At 34.0% G+C, this 20,358-nt stretch overlaps 1 protein-coding gene across 6 annotated transcripts in view; it reads right to left on the minus strand.

The window, feature by feature from the left end:
- The window catches only part of GABPB1 (GA binding protein transcription factor subunit beta 1), a 65,433-nt gene that overhangs the window by 15,520 nt on the left and 29,555 nt on the right, over positions 1-20,358 (minus strand). For 5 of the 6 annotated variants that reach the window (XM_036033403.1, XM_036033400.1, XM_036033416.1 and 2 more), the window contains exons 2-6: positions 16,335-16,442; positions 12,373-12,540; positions 10,548-10,742; positions 9,371-9,482; positions 8,881-8,994 (exon numbers count right to left, since the gene is read on the minus strand). In XM_036033403.1, the coding sequence (XP_035889296.1) occupies positions 8,881-8,994; positions 9,371-9,482; positions 10,548-10,742; positions 12,373-12,540; positions 16,335-16,442 (697 nt within the window). Of the gene's footprint in view, positions 1-8,880; positions 8,995-9,370; positions 9,483-10,547; positions 10,743-12,372; positions 12,541-16,334; positions 16,443-17,738; positions 18,323-20,358 lie in introns of those variants that run through there. The other variant, XM_036033410.1, reaches the window with a different exon arrangement.

The raw sequence follows: 20,358 nt of genomic DNA on the forward strand, positions 1-20,358 counted from the left end.
GTGCCCTCCGACGTGATGCCATGGGGTATTACAAAATACCACCATGTTCTTCCTGGAAATGCTGGCTTGGATCTAATGATTAAGAAACACAGGAATCCAGAATGTGGGTGATCCTGCAGACTATTGGCCTGGCCCCTGCAAAGACTTCCATGTCATGAAGGACAACAAAGGCAACAGGACTGTCCTAGACTGTGGGAGACAAAGGAAACACAATAACCAAAAACGATGTGTGAACTTTGACTGGAGCCTGAATGAAAAAGCAGCGTTTAAAGGACATATTGGGGACAACTGGGGAAACCTGAATTATGGACCATATGTCAGTAATGTTACTAAACTACTGTTGATGCTTTTAGGAAATAGAATGGAGATGTGAGTATGTAAAAGGCTGTCCTTATTCTTGAGATACAGGCTGTTACAGTCATAGGATTACAGTTGAAAGACAGAGTTCATCCTCCAACTTTCCTATGGGTTTGAAAACTGTCAACAAAAAATGTTTTAATATAATTAGCCCTGAAAAAAGAAATGACATAAAAACTATTCCTCAAGTGCTACCATTCAGACACACAGTTGTTCTGAAACATGCTAAGTTGCTACCAACTCCCAGCAGTACATCATGGGTATCAAAGACCACAGGATTTACTGAAGACTGAGAGAGACCCTACACATATCAACTTTTTTTTTAAAGACAAGGTAAGCACTGGGACCCTAGTTTCCAAGGACACATTCGTGGCAACAGGCCTGCCTGCAGCTATTACTGTTTTATTTGATAATCATGGTCACAATACAAACTGCAGAAGATAATACTCAAAATGCAAATAACCTCTCTGTTTTGAGTCCTCTCATTTTTGTTTGCCTTAAACTATAATTAGGCTTTATTACCATGCACTTAGGAAAATTTCAGGAAGATAATTATAAAATAAAATGTAGGGCAAAAAACAGTAATATATTCAATAGAACAACTACTAAGGTTTTCAAACACATGAACTATTGCTTTGATTTTTTAAAAAATATCCATATGAAAAAGAAGTGTTCACTCTGATTGAATGTTAACTACAAGTAGTGAATATTTTAAAGCATAATCCTATGTAATAAATTTCTGAGATCACACACAAGGTACAACTCGAAAACTTTCATCTTTGCACTACCTGCAATGATAGTCATTAAAATGATGAAGTTCTTGCCTTTCATCTAAAAGGCTTTCTTTTTAAGTTGTGCTATGGTAAGGAGTTTAAGAAAAAATTATAGGAAACCAATTACATAAGAAGACAAAGTGCCCTCAAGAAACTCTAAGAACACCCAATAATCAGTCAGCTGTTGAAACATGTAAGAATAAACAGAAAGCCTAAAATTTTTTTAAAGTGTTATTAAATATATATATGTATGTATATAAAACATTCAAATAAGACAAGAAAAAACGGTCTTTAAGATGTTCTAAAAGATATTCTACATATAAATATGTCAACAATAAAATAAACTTTATTAAAATTTTTCAAAGGTATTATGCCTGCAATTGAAATGGAAACTTTATGAAACGTATTCTATAAAGCCAATATGCTTTTATTGCTCTGTTTTAAGAACAGAAAAAAGAACTATGTGCAAAGGAGACCTGACTCAAATTTCACCATTAGGAGAAAGGAGGGCGACGGCCACCAGACACATTACACATCTGGATAGACAACCTTATTACCAAAGAGCAGAAGGGTAGTCACGGACATCTATTAAATCAACAGATTATATAGGTACGCCAAAAGGAAGAATTAGGCCAAGCAAAGCTACATCAATATAGGACTATAGGTTACAGCCATAGTGCTTTATGAGTTTATTTTAAAAGGACTAGACAAACTACACTGCAGATACAAGGCCTGTATCTAACCAATTGTAATTTCTTATTCTCCATTCCAAATAACTTGCAAATCTATTCATTTCTCATTATCTCTTTGCCAAATCCTAATCCATGTTACCATTATCTCTTCCCCAGCTCACTGCCCCAGACTCCTAACTAAACTCCCTCCCAGAGCCTGACAAAGTAATCATTTAAAAAGTCCTGTATAACCTTAACCTTCAACCAATGTGAGTTACTCTCCCACTCACTGGGCCCAGCCTCTGTGGTCTTTTAGTCCTCTGAAATCACAAGCTCTTTCCTACTGCAAAAGCTCCATGTGTCCCTCTTCCTAAATTGTTTTTCCCCCAATTTTTGCTCCATAAATTCTAATCTAATCTATAAATGTCTCTTCCTCTGGGAAGAGCCTCTAATCCACCAGACTAAGTGAAAACCCTATATTCTTTATACATAGCACTAACCACATTTATTTTTCTGAGTGAATAACTTTATTATTTCATTCTACTGAAAGACTACCAAGTTCCATAACAGTTGGGACTGTACCTGATTGTTTGCCATTTTCTCTCTAGCACCTAGCGGATGACCCAGGACATAAGAGATGTTCAATAAAAAAACTGCTGAATGAATGACTAAATAATACTTTTCTCATTGTAAATGAATGCCTGTTTATAAACCATAATTGGAAATTTTAGCACAAGAACAGTTTTGAGTTATTCCTTGAACACAAAACCTGATATATCCCCTCCATGAACTTTTATCATTTGTACATTTTTTCATGTGTTTTAAGGCAGAAAAAAAGGGAGTAAGGTTGTGAGTTTCCTGGAGTTTTGATTTTGCAAATAGGAAATACCTTTAACAGAGTGACCTGTAAACTTTGATAGAGAGATAGGATTGCTTCTGCTTTTTAATAAATAGTGTACTACATGGTGATGGTTTCCTCTTATAATACCCAAAAGAAAACTTTTATTTTTCTGTTATCTTCACTTTAGAATAACTTCCAAAATGGAAAACCTATCCATTCTTAGAGGATACCACTCCACTCCACTCACCCTGGGCCCCCAAGTCCAGCTAAAAGTAGTCTGTTTGCTCTGAAAAACAACAGTAACTATCTAAATAATTTCTTTACAAATCTCTTATATAACAATTTTTAACATTTTAACCTAGTCTTTGACTTTTCACACATTTCTTTTTCATTTCTCTAACAAGGTTATTTGTTCCTACTAATGGTAACTCTCCCTCCGCCTTTTCCCTAGCTTCAGTGTCCCTCCCACATTCCTAGACAGGAATATGTGAAACTTTACATTTGTTGACAATTCTTTGGAAAAACAGTAGCTGAGAGCTGGCTCTGAAAGAGTTTCCTGGTCATTCTATTTCTGATGTAGAGATATTTAAGCTCCAAACTTAAAATCTTGTAAGAAAATAAAAACCTCCTTGATATATATAGTACCTGTACGCATTTGTAAGTTTTGATGGCTCTGGAAGAAATACAGGAAGAAATGGCAAGGGACAACAGTGAATCACAAGTAGGTAACATCACAAAACAGAAACATCACAAAATTATGTTTCTGCCAATGGCAGGCTTAGAACTTAGCATAGAATACACGCTCAGGTACCTTTAAAAAAAATGGACGGGCCAAAAATAAAGAAACCAGCAGTCACAAATTTAATCCCTTCAGTTTCATGCACAAGAAAATACACTATGAGAACACTTCAAATATTTCAGAAATACATGTGTTTTTTCCAAAATTAATGAAATGAAAGCATAAGGAAGAAAAGAAAAGTATACTTTAACAGAGCCTCTGCAAATCTTGCCAGTCAAAAGAAATGTTCAATTGTGCCTAGACACATAGAACTTACACACTATTTTGAGATGCTAAATCTCTTAACTAAGTACCTACCACAACAAATCAAATAAAGCAAAAGAATCAAAATACTAAAGAAAAAAAAGAAGCCAAAACTAAGACTGCAGATTAGACTACTAATATGGTACATACAAGAAGATGAAATATCAGTCAAAACAAAGTATAATAATTTAAGTATATTAAGTATATTTAAGTATAACAATTAAAGTATAATTTCTAAAAGTCTCAAGCCTAACAATATGAACTTCCAGCAAATATAGTAGATAACTACTTAATTTAGAGATAACTAAAAGACACATATTCCCTTAGTTTAAGTAGGTAACTACACTTAGTAACCTGAATCAATTCATTTTTAATAGAGATAATATTAATTTTCTTTAAACCACGATTTTATCAGTGCTCACTGATCAGCATCTGTTAGATACACAATTTCATAGGAATTCCCAAAATCTTAAAATATTTTTCTAGTCCTGGCTGGTGTGGTTCAGTGGACTGAGCACCAGCCTGCAAACCGAAAGGTCACTAGTTCAATTCCCAGTCAGAGCACATGCCTGTCTTACTGGTTATGTCCTCAGCTGGGGGCATGCGAGAGGCAATGATTCCTGTATCTCTCACACATTAATGTTTCTCTCCCTTTCTTTCTTTTTCCCTTATCTTCTCTCTAAAAGTAAATAAATTAAATCTTTAAAAAATATTTAAAACATTTTTCTAATCTTTTTGAACAAAAATCAATGTGTTAGATAATGGTATATATAAACATGGGCAAAGTTAAAGATAGGCAAACAAACCCTCAGTACGCCTATGCATTGCTGGCAGTGAAAAACTGCTGCTCTGTTTTATATTAAAAGTGCTCAACACAACATTCTACTCCAGTAAGAGAAATTTGGTCTTGATCATCAGTGTCATATTTTTGTTTTAATTATATCCTAATTACCTGAAGTCTCCTCCTCAATTACTCAATTCCTAAAAACATTAAGTAGCAAGCACCTAGATATATTTAAGTATTAAAACTATTAAGAAAGCCACTCTTCTTTCCCACAGCTTTTCCTTATTAGAGATTCATCTATGCACCTCATAAACAACTGAATATTAAATTACATATAAAGATGAAAGAATATGGGTCAAATTCTTAAACTGTGGTAGGCCATCAGAATCACCTGTTAAAAATACAGATGTGAGGGCCCCATGCCAAACCTACTCAATCAGAATCCATTACGGCAAAACTGAGGCAAACATGTTAAGATGATTCTAATTCAAACAACATTTAAGAACCCTGCTCTTGTTGCCATTATCATTAACTCTCAGATTAACTGAAAGGAGTTAAAATTAGTAGAAAACCTGAATTAGAGACATTTAAAGGAATACAGCCTTCTAATCATTGGGTATATAAAGTAACAAGCTAATTCCCAATTCGTTCCAAGCAGAAATTCTTCTAGTTTGTTTTAATAATGTAAAATAGAATGAAGAGTATTATAGTAATGTTGAACTACCTGACATTTTTCTTGAATTACTCCACTCCAAAATTCTGAAGGATATTTTAAATAAGGTTTTAAAAAATTATGTGTGTATACTTTTAAATGCTAAAATTTCTTTCACTGATTCATTTCCAAAATGAGTAAGTTAATTTCATGTAACAAGACAGGTTGGCCCTTGCTGGTGTGGCTCAGTGGACTGAGTGCCGACCTGTGAACCAAAGGGTCACTGGTTCGATTCCCAGCCAACAGACATGCCTAGGTTGTGGGCCAGGTCCCCAGAAGGGGGCATGTGATAGGCAACCGCACATTGATGTTTCTCTCCCTTTCTTTCTCCCTCCCTTCCCCTCTCTAAAAATAAATAAATACATTTTAAAATAAAATCATTAAATAAATTTAAAAAAACACAAAGTTGTAGCCTCCCTTAAAAATAAATAACACTATTCAGATTTATATATCACCTTTGTATGAGTTTGCTCTTTGTGAGTCAGTCCTGCAGGATACACTAACAATATACTTCTGAAACTTCAAAGCTGAAAATTAAACCTTGGTCAAAGGTCGATGATAGTATCTTAATTCAGATCACTATTGTGAAAACAAAATGAGGTAATGCATATAAAGCACTTGGCACAGCAACAAGCATACAGCAAGAACCCAATAAATATTAATCATTATTTTTCTATACTGCATTATGCCAAATTAAACTTATAACTAATATAAATCATTTTATCATCTACCTGGCCTAGAGCCAGGTAGAGCAAATGATTATTTAATACAACTATGCACAGTAGCAAAGCCTATCATGTTCAGAAACTGAAATACATAATTCCCAACAAAACCAATCGTTTATTTAAAATGAACATTAGCAACAAGCTCTTCAGAGTATATTGAGATTTATTAAATTACTTTTCTATACTTCTCTTAAATAAAGAATCATGAAGAACTATGCATAGAGACCTAAAAATTTAAATAAGTTAAATACTTGGCAAAATAAAGGTTTATGTGAAAAGAATAAAACTGAAATTATTTACATAAAAAAACTAATAAAAATGCAATTCAATGAGATAATCTAATCATCAAGCATTAATAACTTGCAGTTACATTTGCTTGTAAATATCAAGAAAAGGCAGTAATATCATTTGGTGTCACAATGAGAGCATTATAACAGACTGATGCACTTTATGAGGCTCCCACTGGACTACCATTATGGTAATGGAAAAAAATACAATAAAGATTAAATCAAAAAATAAAAATAAAAGGGAACTAGGTCAAACACAACAAAACAAAAAATAGATTTGTTTTATACGTGAAAGATGGCCCTAATGTAATCATGAAGGTGCTATTTAAAGCCATAGTTCCAGAGTGAAGTGGGTGGTACCCTAGACTATTACAAGTACCTTCCCTCTCTTTATAGACCATGGCAGTCAGCCAGTCCAGCCTCCATCTCAAATGCCGCTATATGCTGCTATACTCTGGCTATCTGGTATCCAGAAGATGTGTTTAGCGTACTACTTAGCTGGTAAAAGTAAAGAATGTGAGCAGCACCAGTTAGTACACTGATAGTTCTTATATTTTGGTCTTCAATCATTTAAAAAGGGCAAAAGAGGACTCATGGACATGGACAACAGTGGGGTGATTGCAGAGGAGGGGGATATAAGGGACTAAATGGTAATGGGAAAAATACAATAAAAATTAAAGAAAATAATGACAAAAGAGGAGCAGAACATTTATTTCAATGGACTGTTTCAACAAACACACCTCAGAAGTAACAGTCAGAACAGTGATATAAGACAAAATGATAATTACTCAAATATTTATTTCTGTTACAAACTAATCTATAAACATTCCAGAAGAGACCAGTCCACTGATCACCACAAGGTAAACTGCATAGAGGAGACAGTATATTATAGTAGTCACAGACACACCACTTGGGATTAGATGTTGAGCACCTTTTTACCTCTTAATAGCTATGGTACTTTGGGCAAAATTATTTAACCTGCACAATCCTCAGTTTCATCATCTATAAAATGGGAGCACTACTTTATTTCCCATATGTTAAGATGTCCTTGGAAAATATATATATAAATATTGCTAAAATGAGGATGAATCTGGCAACTGTTGTTAAAAGAAACTGGAGAGACAAGAGGCAGATAAATAATTTGTCTGAGCACAGGCAAATTTATTTGATTACGCACCTCAGCTGAGGTGTTCACACTGGTCACAATGTACTCACCTGAACTTGAACTCAAGTTCTTAAAAGTATCTTCAAAAAGATTCCACTATGATATACAGCATTGAAACAAAAAAATCACTGTGTTCATAGAACATTGTAAGTCACATGCAATACAAGTCTAGTGAAATTACTAATTCTCTCAGACTAGACCACACATAGCATTTTTAAAGATAGAAGTTAGAGAAGTTGGTATGACCAACTCATGGAGCCCAAGATCTAAAGGTCAAAACTTCCAGCTGACTTCCAAGAAAAGTTATATAATTTTCAGATATATACTTTAAATAAAGACAAAATATGGACAAGTTTAACCAAGCTAGAAACCAACAATGAAGTTAATTTTCTTTGATATGCTTATATAATTCCAAAGATGCCCAAAGAGATCTAGGAATAGGCTACAAAAGCAGCATGTCAATATGATGATGCACATAACTGCTAACAGATTCAGAAGAACATGAAGACATAAAAGGCTTAGATTCAAGCATTGACTATGATGCTAAAGAAGCTGGAGAATGGATAAATGTTTATTATCACTAGCTTGTAGAAAAAGAGAGTGAGAAAGACAAAGAAAAGAGATAGGTAGGTTTTCTCCCCTGAAAAAAAATACATCTTTCAATCAACAGCACCTTAAAGAATCAAATGCAGTAATATCTACCTTCAAGCTTTTTGGACAGGATTATATGAGATCATTAGGTAAAGAATTTACCACAGTGCACAGCACACACAGACAGCATTCAATGAACTGTTGTAGTTGTTGTTCGTGTTGTTATTTCTGATCACACTTTGTGAAAAACTAATTTAAATAATGAATGACATCAAACTATTTTTAATTTTATAAGCATTAGTCCAAACATAATGGTTTAAACTATAGTAATAAGAATAATTTTGTGGAGTTTTTTTAATTCTCCAATTAAAAAAACATTTTGCTTACATAATAATAATAGCAAACACTATTTTGGTTAAGTATAAAAGGAAACTTTACCTAATCAACTGTTAATACTGTTTGTCATTCCCCCAATAGTGGCTTTGGTATGCTATTTCCTAGTTCTGTCAGTCGTTAAGATTTTATGTCATTCTACCAGGATTGACAAAAATAAAAGTTGTGAAAAACAATTCATATGTTGTATATTTATCTATATACTTTATTTATACTAAAAGTCATAGACTAGTAAAACAAAGGCCAAACTGGGTACACAGATATGTTTTCTGTGAACCACACAGATTTGTTTTTTAATTTTAATTAGCTGGCAAGGTTTAATATTCCTTTAAAATTCAGGTTTTCAGCTTCTCGTGAAAAAGCAAAATCCAATAACACTGAGCATGTGACTCGACTCGGTTAGAGCTGAGCAGCTGATGCCCCCTGCCCAGCTGCATTCTCCTCAGTAGGCCATCATCTCAGCCCTGCCCACTGCAGCCTTTTCTATTACCTCCCAAATCTCCCACTTGTAATGTATACCCGTGACTTGCTTTTCTAACCTGGAGTTTCTGAAGAATTGGACAAGGGAGCAGACGCTTCAGCTAAGGCAGCTAATGTAGCTAATACTGATGTGGAGGAGTTTCCAAACTGAACAGCAGACACACCCGTTTCATCTGTGAGAAAACAGAAAATAGATTTGAATTTTTAAAAAGCTTAATCTGATATTCTGTTTTGCTTTATTTGACTCTTAAGTGAGGCCTGGATAATATTAATTTTGTGAAAAAAAAGCTTGGATAGCATTAGGTTTTAAAAGATAATATTGCAGTATGTTTTGCAATATCACCTTTCTTTAGATTAATTTCTCATAAAATTTTCCTTTTTTGCCAATCATACCAAAGAAAACCAAAGTAGCTGAAATATTCTTACCCTCATTCTTCAACTGTCCTTTCTTAAAAGGATGAGTACGTACTACAGCTTAAAATCCCAACAGCTATCCTATATGCATCTCACTACCCGATGACCTGGATGCACTTTCTGAAGATACCAGACCTGTTAGGTTGACCACCCCTCCAGGTCCAATGATGAACTGCGGCGTTGCAGCATGTATCGTCACAGTGTCAGGACTCTCTGGATTTGTGTTGATTTGGTTCTGCATAGCAATCTGGGGGACAAATCACCACACGGTTTTCAGACTTATAACCAGAACATATAGCACAGGCTTTCAATGTATAAAGGAACATTCTGTAATTTAAGAAGAACCATAAATACAAATGGATGTCTTTATTTATGGTCTCATGAGAGTAGAGTGGTAAACCAAAGGTACAAATTTACATCCTTAGTTCCATTACGTAAAGCAGCACAATCCCATGAGTGAAGAAATGGTCTGAAAGGCTCTTACAGCACACAGCTGAAAGATACACTGCTACCCTGTGACTACAAATTAAATTATTTAGATCAAATTATGTCCTCTACTATATTCAGAAATCTATAACACTACATACATAAAGCTTGTCCTTCCCAATTAAATGTTCTACATCTTTAACCCTGACCCCTAAACTGTACTCTTAAGAATGAAGTTAGACGACACCTAGAAAAATTCATTTTTCTAAACATATCTTCAGATGGTCCTAGAGTTTTATTAGGAAGAATAACAAGAAGATATGCAAGAAGAGGCAGTAAGTAAAGAAGATAATTTGCATCAATGTTGTGTGGCTGAAGAGAAGAGAAGCAACGTTGGCTATTAGAAAAACTTGCCCCAGAGCCATAAATAAAATCATGCTCACAAACAGATTTTTCTGAGGATGGTAAAAACAAAAGAAACCAAAGAGAATGATAAAGACAGCATCTGCATCATTCACTCAGGGGTCATTATTATGGTTGCTAAAAAACGTTTTATAGTAAAAGTATAACAGACTTTGACACGCCATATGGTATCTAAAACCCTATGGTATGCAACAAAAATAATTAATTGAATAAAATGTCTAGAAGGAGAATTCAGGAACTTAACACAGAAATAATCACCTTATCTAATCTTCTAATGTTAAGTGCAAACACTATAATCTTACAATCAGGAAAATGAACAGTAACGAATAAAGAAAAAGTGAAAAAGGAAATGGCCTGTCCAAAATAACTAAGTCCAAATGAAAGGCTACAAATTAAATAGTTCAAATCATCCACAAGACAGAGATCCTTTTGTTTATATTCTTAAATTAAAAGTGAAAGTTACCTGTAATATCTCTGCTAAATCTTCATTCCCATTGTCTATTGAAATATCAAATGCAGTTTTACAAAATTTACTTTGTGTGTGTACATCAGCACCATATTTGATTAAAAGCTCCACCACCTCTTGATGATTGTGTTCTGTGGCCCAATGTAGAGCAGTCATCTTTAACATGTCCTTTGCATTGACATCAGCACCATGCTACAAAAACATTTCAAAATAAGGTATCTCAAAAATATGAAATATTAAAAATTCCTGAATGAAAACACTAGACATTCCACTTTTAAAAATTTGCTACTAATATGATGGACCATTTTTGTGTGTGTTGAATAATCTATATGCTCCAGGATCACCACACATCTGTCACTTAACCAATATTCTATCATGATGACTTTCCTAAATGCTTTCCTTCTAATTTCTTAGAAGTGCAGCAGTTACTTTTTCAGTCACCCAGCTATAAGCACGAAGGGCTAGAACAGATTAAGAAGTAAAGGAAAACTATGAGCGTCCCTACCCAAATCTTTTTTAATTTTAGTTCCTTGTTTACACAAAAATATCCTTTGCTTTCAAAACCAGGGCAATATAAAGAATGCAAAGGGAGCCACCTAGAGGTACACTGTCCAATACGGTAGCCACTAGACACATGTGGCTAAGCACCTGAAATACAGCTAGTCCAAACAGAGATGTGCTGTATGTGTAAAAACACACTAGAATTCAAAGACTTAACACCAAAACAAGGATATAAAATATCTCATTAATAATTTTTATATTAACTTCATGTAGAATATTTTTGTATTATTGGGTTAAATAAAATATTATATTAAAATTACTTTTTACTTCTTTTAAGATAGCAAACAGAAAATCTACATGCAAATGTGATTCGCATTTGTGGCTTACACTGTATTTCTTTTGGACAGGTTGATCTAGGAGCAGAAATTTTCAATCTGTTTCATCTTATGGCATAATTTAATTACTGAAATTCTGTGGCACATCAAAGAACATATATTTTTTGCCAATCTGACAAAAAACAGGATAATTTTGATTGATTCACAAAAAATAATAATTACCTACCTTTTTTGCTCCCAAGTGACTTTTTAAAAAAATCAAGGGCCTATACCTGTATATAAGGATTTCTGGTACAAAGAATTGACCAATCAGATGCAATCTTATCATGTGACATGACCAATAAGATACAACTCTATTATATGACCTATGTATCTACAGTTCAAGACAGGGCATTCACACCAGGTGGCTACTGTTGTGTCAGCTGTTGTCATTTTTAAATCTGACAGTCTAAGGAAAAAGCAGTGATGTGCCCCTGACTAAATAATCAAGTATTGCACGTTTTAAAAATTCTTACAGCACACCAGTTGAAAATCACTGATCTAAAAGCTGGAATAAAAAGGATTAATAATATCTAAATCTACCATTCTCGGTTTCAGAATTTTCTCTTTGGCACTTAAATAATTAAAGAAAAATCCCCTTTGCATTATTTGTTTGTTAGTTAACTATCCAAGCCTAATAATCCTTTCCCATGAGCATTTTAACTATGTTAAGTAAGACAAAACTGTAGTTCCTCACCATGGCAGAGATCGAGGTCTAAGAAATCATCTATTTGACTTAACTAAGAACATACCAAGAAGTGTTTTTATCCCACCAAAGGAAAACTTTAAGATAATTTCCATTTGATATGCTTACACACAAAAAATTAGATAACATGAGGGAATAAAAGTAGAAATTCAATAAAACTAGTTTCCTTTGACCTTTTATAAAACCAGGAAACCTTTGAAGGTTTACTTTCAAAAGTAAAGCACAAAAATAGGGAACACACCTTAAGCAAAACTTCTACTATGCTGGCATGGCCCTCAGAAGCTGCCATGTGCAGTGGAGTTCGGTCCACTTTGGTCCTGGCATCCCTGCTTACGCCAGCGCGAAGCAGCACTTCTGTGGTGGAGTAATGCCCGTACTGTGCTGCCAGGTGGAGTGGAGAAGTGCCCAGCTATACCACAAGAAAAGAAATCCACATTATAGTCACATTTAATACACTCCTATTACTACTTCCTGTTGCATATTTCCTGTTGATATAGCAAACAGATTAATTTACTTGTTTACACAGTAACTGGAAACTCAAAAGAAATAATTTATGCTTTATGACATTCTCTTCATAGAGGCCTTCGAGAATTCCCACACACTTCTCAGTAAAGGAAAAAAGCCAGTAATTCATTTAACTCAAATTTGCTTTCTTCATTATTTTTTTAATCAGGTAAAATAGCTGAAACAAAATTAATTTCATCAGGAATTAGAGATAATTAGGGTTTGAGAAAATTTTCAAAGTCTGTATTGGAATCTTTTCCTCATATCAACCAAATAAAACTTCTTTTCATCTATGAAATTCGTATCAAGTAAATGTAATAATGTACATTTTTATATTTAACTGTTTTGTAGGTCTTAAAAATAGGTTCATTAAATACATCAGTGATATTTTTAAACGGGTTCACACAGTCATTTTTCAAGAGAAAAATCTGATCTGAAGTGTACTTGCCAAAGGTTGGTCAGGACAGAAACAAAGTGGAGCCCAGTCCTAAAACTGGTTCCACATGGTCTGTCTAGCCACTACGTTGACGCCAAATTCACAAAACACAGAGAAAGCACTAAAATGTGAGTGAAGGAGAGCCTTAACAGAGGCATAACCTTTAATATGTGAAAATCAGAACTGTATCACATGCATCTAGAGACATAGAAAGTCTAATTACCAAGGCACTGATGTCCCAAAGAACCAACATAGTTCATTAGAACAGGCACTTTGCTAATAAGACCGCCACTGTAATAATATCAACTAAGGCTTTTGTTTAAGCACTTTCCATGGCAAGCACTATTCTAAGACCTTTATACATGTTATCATTTAATCTTGTAACACAGGTACTATTACTATCTTCATTTGGCAGTAAAAGAACTTAAGTAAAAGGGGTTACCAATTTTTGCCTGAAGTCACACCACAAGTAAGAGTCATAATACAAAGCAAGGCATGTGTTCTCACAACATATGGCAAAAACAGAAGTCGTTCACCCTGGGAATAATTATGTTATTATCAATAAAAGCCTTGTATCTTGTCAGGGAAGGTCTAAAAGATCAAAGAAGATTCTCTAACAGTCCTTTCTTTTCTCTATACATTAGAATAATTGTCTAATGTAACTGGCCCTTTGTATACTCAACATTGCTTTACTTTGTTTTTTTTTAAATCACTTATATATCCCTAAATAATAACTTTGGTTTTGCCTATTTTGAACTTTGTTTAAATAGTATCATACTCCATGTATTTCTGACTTACTTTCTTTGGTTTAACAGTATGTTCATGAGACTCACTAACATTGGTGGAATTTATGTGTGGTTCACTAATTTTCTCTACTCTATAACAGTCTACTGAATGAATAAGCCATAATTTAACCAATCTACTGATGAACATTTGGGTTATTTATATTTTTTGTTTGTGTGAATAATGCTGCTGCTAAAAACAGTCTCGTACATGTTTCAAATATACAAACAAGAGTTTTTCTTGGGAATGTTTTTAGAAGTTCAACATCTAAAGAAATGCACATGTTTGAATTTACTAGGTACTGCCAAATTGTCCCCCAAAATGTTTATACCAATTCACACATCTCCTCACCACTGCTTGGTACTGCTAGACTTTTTTTTTACTGGCTAATCTGGTGAACATACAATATTTCATTCTTTTACTTTGCATTTACCCAACTACTAATGCAGCTGAGCATCTTTTCATGTGTATTGGTCATCTGAACTTTCTCCTTGGTAAAGTAGCATATCAAATCATTTTCCCATTCTTCTTTGTCTTGTCTTTTTATTACTGCCATGGGAATTCCTTATGTATTATCCTATTGTCCTAATGTACTATCGTACCACTATGATGTATCTAGATACAGATTTTTCACTGATCCTGTGGAGATTTGATGGGCCCCTTCAATCTATGAGCTGCCATTTCTCATCAGTCCTGGAAAAATTTTAGACATCATGCCTTAAAATTATTTCATCCCTATTCTCACTCTTCTTGTGGATTAATGATTAGAGACATGTTAGATTTTCTCACACTGGTCTTCATGACTCCTAACAGCTTTCTGTGCTGCATTCTGGATGGGTTTTTGGGTTGGTTTGTTTTTTGGTTTGTTTGTTTTTTTTCATATCTTTTTAGTTTACAAATTTTCTCTTCAGCAGTTCCCAATCAATTAAAATCTTATCTCAAGACCTGATCAGTCTGCTTCTGTTGTCAGTTGTTTCAGTGGTTTATTGTTCAAAATGAATTGTTCCCTTTAGTTATTTTTGACTGTTCATTTTCCTCAGAATTTCATTTGTGGATATAAAGCCTGGATAGAGGGTAGGTGCCTCCAGAAAAAAAATATTCATTTGCGTCTACCAGCAACCTAGGGTAATCTCTAGTCCAGAGATCACTTTAAATTCATTTTTCAGTTTATGGTTTCACAGAATGCATAAGTATTTGAGTTCGGGACACAAATGTGTGCAAGGAATGGCTTGTGACTTCAATTTTTTCCCCCCTTCCATTTGGTTTCTTGGTTCAAGTCAGTTCGTTTTCCTTGCAGTAACTAACAACAAGGGCAGGAGCAGAAGCAGGTGTGGTGGTGGTGGGGGTATTTCTGGTTTATCCTTGCAATGAAGGTGCATCTCTTTGGGATTCCAGAATTATGGGGGAGGGACTCTCCTAGGAGACTTCTCTCTATGAGCAGCCTCAGTTCTTTGCCTTCAGCAAGTCATGCCAGTGAGGTGGAAAATACAACAAATGTTCTTAGGGTAAAATTTCTTTGGGTTCTGACTTCCATTTAGGTTTTTCAGGTTAAGACTCTCTATTTTCTAACTCATGGGTGGACTTAAGATTTTTAAAATATTTAATTAAAAAAATTTATCTTTAAAGACAGATGTTAAAATATTTATGGAGGCAATTAAATGATTCCTAGAATTTGCTTTAAAATAATATATAACAAAATAAAGTAGATTTTGTTATACTACTGGGGTCACAGAAAAAACATTCATGATTTGATAATTTCTGAAGTTAAGAGTATGCAGGGGTTGATATATGTATTTGAAATTTTCCACAATAAAAATCTTTTTGTTTTGGTTTTAATAAAAGTAAAAAAGAACGCAGGACAAGTAAGCCAAAACCAACAAAATAAAAAATCTGGAATTCTTAGCTTTTACCAGTGGAAGGGTTAATCCAGATTCCTAGCTCCTAGAATTCCCAAAATCATCCCTTTTGATTTAACCCCAGAATTAGAGTTATAGCTTTTGTCTTCCTCACAATGGTCTTCTCTAGTTACTAAGAACTTCCCATTCCTTTCTTCCTTTTTTACATGTTTGCAATAGTTTCACAAGTATCAATTGAAATGCAAACTTTTTTCCTTTTTAAAAGCAATTATAACATTAACTCAAATCTTTATATTATTTTCTGAATTATAAATTGTACCCAGGCTATTTATAAGACCTTTAAATTAAATCACAAGCAGCTACATTTTACATTCATCCTCCATTATTGAACTCCATAGTTTAAAAGAAAAACCCTTTGAGAGCAAAATATTTGGGTAAGGTTATCAAGTATCAAAAAATGATATAAACCATTCCCTTTAAAGAACAGCTATAATTCTAAAGTTGCAAACAAATCTGCAAAAGAACTTTTTTACCACTTATAAACACAATACTAAATTCTTATCTGAAAAAAACTCAAACTGAGAAGAAGAAAAAAACGACATCATTGTAATCATCATTCTTTACCCAGTCTGTAGTAAAAGGAGCTCCATTTGCCATCAAAATACGAACTTCATCATCTTGACCTGCTCGTGCCGCTTCTAAAAGCTTCTTTCCCAAATCTACCAGGGACATCTAAACAAAACATAGATGAATTTAAAATCTCCAAAGTTACAAAAAGGTTTGAACCTACTGAGCCAATGCAAGGCCCCACTTCTGATATCTATCCTAAAATAAAAATATATAGAAACAGATCAATAAATTATATATGTAAATATGCACATATATATCTACATATGAGGGGGAACCCCAAAAACTGGTATTTGTAAAATATTGTGTATTTATTCGTACATGTTTAAACTTCAGTCACCTTCCAAGTACTCTCCATGTGAGCAATACACTTATTGAGACATTTTTTCCACTGCTCAAAAACAGTTTTTGAACTCATTGATTTTGCTGCCTTTGAGTGTTTCTGCTGTATTTATTTCAACTCTTCCACACTGGCAAAACATTTCCTTTTGAGAATTTTTTCCTCAAGCAAAACAAAAAAGGGGCACTCAGAGCAAGACGGGGTAAATAGGAAGGGTGCGACATGGGGGTAATGCCGTTGCTTTGGTTAAAAACTGCTGAACACTCAGCTCAGTGTGGGCAGGTGCGCTAGTAAATCACCCATCACAAAATGGGAAAATGCGTTGAAAGTCTTAAAAAAAAAATTCACTGAAGCTGAATGCCAGCTGGTACACTGATACAGATGGGTTCCTAGAACACTCACCTAGTGGGGGAAGCCTGTATACAAGGGGCCCACCCTCCAGAAGATCATTCCGGTTTTTTTGGACACCTCCCCCCCCCCACCGTGTGTGTGTGTGTGTGTGTGTGTGTGTGTGAGAAAAGAGATCATTTTTAGAATGTGAACAATCTAAAGATAGGAAAATGGTTAAATTGTGAAATTTGGTAGAATAAGATATAGTAATTTAAGATAACTGCTTTGAAGTTATATAATAACATTAAAAGTTATGCCATGTTAAGTGAAAAGACACAAAACTAATTTTTTGAATGTCAAAATATACACAACTAGTGGTATGGCTATGGGAAATTCTACCTTCAGTTTACAAAGTTTCTGCAATGTTACTATCTTATCTTCCTAATCTATAAAGTGGATTTTTAAGAGACAAATTATATTGTATGACTGTTAAATAATGAAATGCTGACATTAAGGAAAAGGATATACTATTGACTTACTAAAAAGGAAGAATGGAAAAGATAAAGTAAATGCAGGGTATCGAGGACTTAAAATAGCAAACTTATTGATCTGCTTATAAGAACTGCAATAAAACAACAATGAATTTGAACAAATCAATTTCTCCCATAATTCTGAATAATTACTTTAATTATTCAAAACATATATTTAAGTACCCAGGATACTTAACTTACTGTAGTTGTAAAATTCCATGAGCCATACAGCTGTGCAGTAGATTAAAGCAGCTGAATACTTTTAAATTAGTGGGTCTCAATGGTAGAGGGCACTCTGTATACAGAGGTATTCTGGGGATTGATGCAGGAAGGAGTGGGGTGAAGGTTCTACTAGCATTTAGTGGGCAAGGGGCAGGGACACTAGAGGTCCAGCAAGTCAAGGAACAATCCACTATGGCAAAGAACTGCCACATGTCCTGTATGAATTTCAAACATTCCACTGAATATATCTAAGGCTGGAATTTAATATGTAAACAAAACATATTTTCCAGTTATTAATGTATCCCAAATTTTCCAAAGTACAACCATACTATAAATCTATGTTTTATTCAGAACTTTACTAAGAGTTGTTCACCAGTTTGAAAAATCATGTCAGCAATCTCAATGCCACTTGGGTGTATGAATCAGCAACATAAAAAAATGACACTGTATCACCATGCTTTCAGAGCTATCACATTCACACTGATTCTCTGCATAGGTGGCAGCCATGTGACTACCCCTTGTGACACCTAGTGTAGTCCACTGAATATTTACGTGCTGAAATACACATTTATTATAAGATGCTTTCCTTCTATTTCTCCTGTACATTAAAATTAAGATATAATAATTTTTGAAATTATGCTGACAGGTATTATTAACTATGATTTTCACTTCCAGTTAGCAAAAGGGGCAATATAAAATATATAGTATAAAAAAGCTGTAATGGATCTAATTATTTAGAAATAAAATTTAGAAATGAAAATTATTTAAAAATAAAATACACATGAGAGCAAGTAAGATCAAAATCAAAGGTGCTCTAATGCTCTAATTTTCTTACCAAGATAATTAGTAAAATTTAAAATAACACTGAAATGTAGCAATTTCACTTCTGTTTCTCACCTGAGGAGAACCACACACATCACAGAAGAACGGCTCTAACCCTTAGAACTCAACTGCATTAAGACAACAAAACTGACCAACGGGACAATCACTTCAGAAAGAGCCCTCAATTTACTTGGTTTACTGTTTACACATTAAATCCTCATAGATAAAGCAGTATTAGATTTAAACAAAACCATATAAAGACTTGGCAATAAATGTTTTGGTATACCAAATAATCAAATAAAGAATATAATCCAATTCAGTGTATTTTAATGAAGGTTTAAAACACACTGAAAATATACTATGTATAATAACATTAAGTGTCATGTAGTTGTTTTCCCTTTCATCTTGAGAAACCAACTGAAAAACCCACTGTAATAAATTCCATTTTTAATTCCTTTACTACTTCTAAAGAAGCTTATCAGGTTTTGATACAAAGCATTATTTTTTAACTCCAATTAAAAGGTATTTTAATAAGATCTATAGAGGAACTTCAAAATGTCTACAAGGAAAATCTGCGTTTGCTTAAAATTACATGCTGAGAGGGCCATCTAGTGGTAACAGGAATTACAAATAATTAAATTTTTAAAGCTTAAAGTCTATTTTGCTTTTAATTTCTGTAATTCATAGCTCACAGATCGGTTGTGAACTTATACCATTTCCTGGACATGAAAACTCTCTATAAAATTGTAAAGCACTAACTAGTTCCATTTGAATTGTTACTAGCACTATTAAAAATGAGTACGAATGAAAACACTTAGAAAATATAATCCAATTATAAAATCCTTAATAATAAACCTTATCTCATTAAAACTTTTGAATAAAATATCACTCCTGGAGTACAATTATAAATCCAATTAAATTCTTCTAAAATTTATCAAGCAATTTAGCACAAGGGGGAACCCTCCCAAAAAAAAACCAGAATTTATTTATTAAGAATTGTGTATTTATTCTTATACTTTTAAACTTCAGTCATCTTCAAAGTACTCTCCCTTTGATGCAATAGACCTTGTTGAGATGTTTTTCACACTGCTCAAAACAGTCTTTGAACTCATTAATTTTGATGCTTTTGAGTCCTTCTGCCATTTCTATTTCACCTCTTCCACACTAGCAAAATGTTTTCCTTTGGAGACTTTTTTCATACTGGGAAACAACAAAAAATGTCCTTGGGAAGAGGGGAGAGATCTGGTGAGCAGGTAGGGCAGAGCACAGGGGTCATGCTGTTTTTGATCAAAAACTGCTAAACACTCAGTGTGGTGTGTGCAGGCGCCCTCGTAAATCACCCATCATGAAATGGGCAAACAGGATGAAAGTCTTAAAAAAAAATCACTGAAATTGGTGCAGCCTCTCACAATAACACCAGCTGGTACACTGATACAGATGGGTTCCTAGAACTCTCACCTAGTGGGGGAAGCCTATACTACAAAGGGCTCACCATCCAGAAGATAACTCCATTTGGGGGGGATGCCCCCTCATGCATATGAACCAAAATCCTTTAAGATACTCATAATCTTTGACCCAATAACTTCACTCATATAATCTATCACAAGGAAACTATGAAACATAAATATTATAAAAGTAATGTTGTAAGATCAGGAAGAATTGCAGTGCCCCAGTGCAAACAATAAAAAAAATAATTAAAATACATCATAATGGAATACTGTAGTCTTTAAAATTTTTTTTTTTACTTTTTATTATGAAAAATGTTGAGCAAATATAG

This window comes from Phyllostomus discolor, chromosome 1 (assembly GCF_004126475.2).
Source record: "Phyllostomus discolor isolate MPI-MPIP mPhyDis1 chromosome 1, mPhyDis1.pri.v3, whole genome shotgun sequence".
Lineage (NCBI taxonomy): Eukaryota > Metazoa > Chordata > Mammalia > Chiroptera > Phyllostomidae > Phyllostomus > Phyllostomus discolor.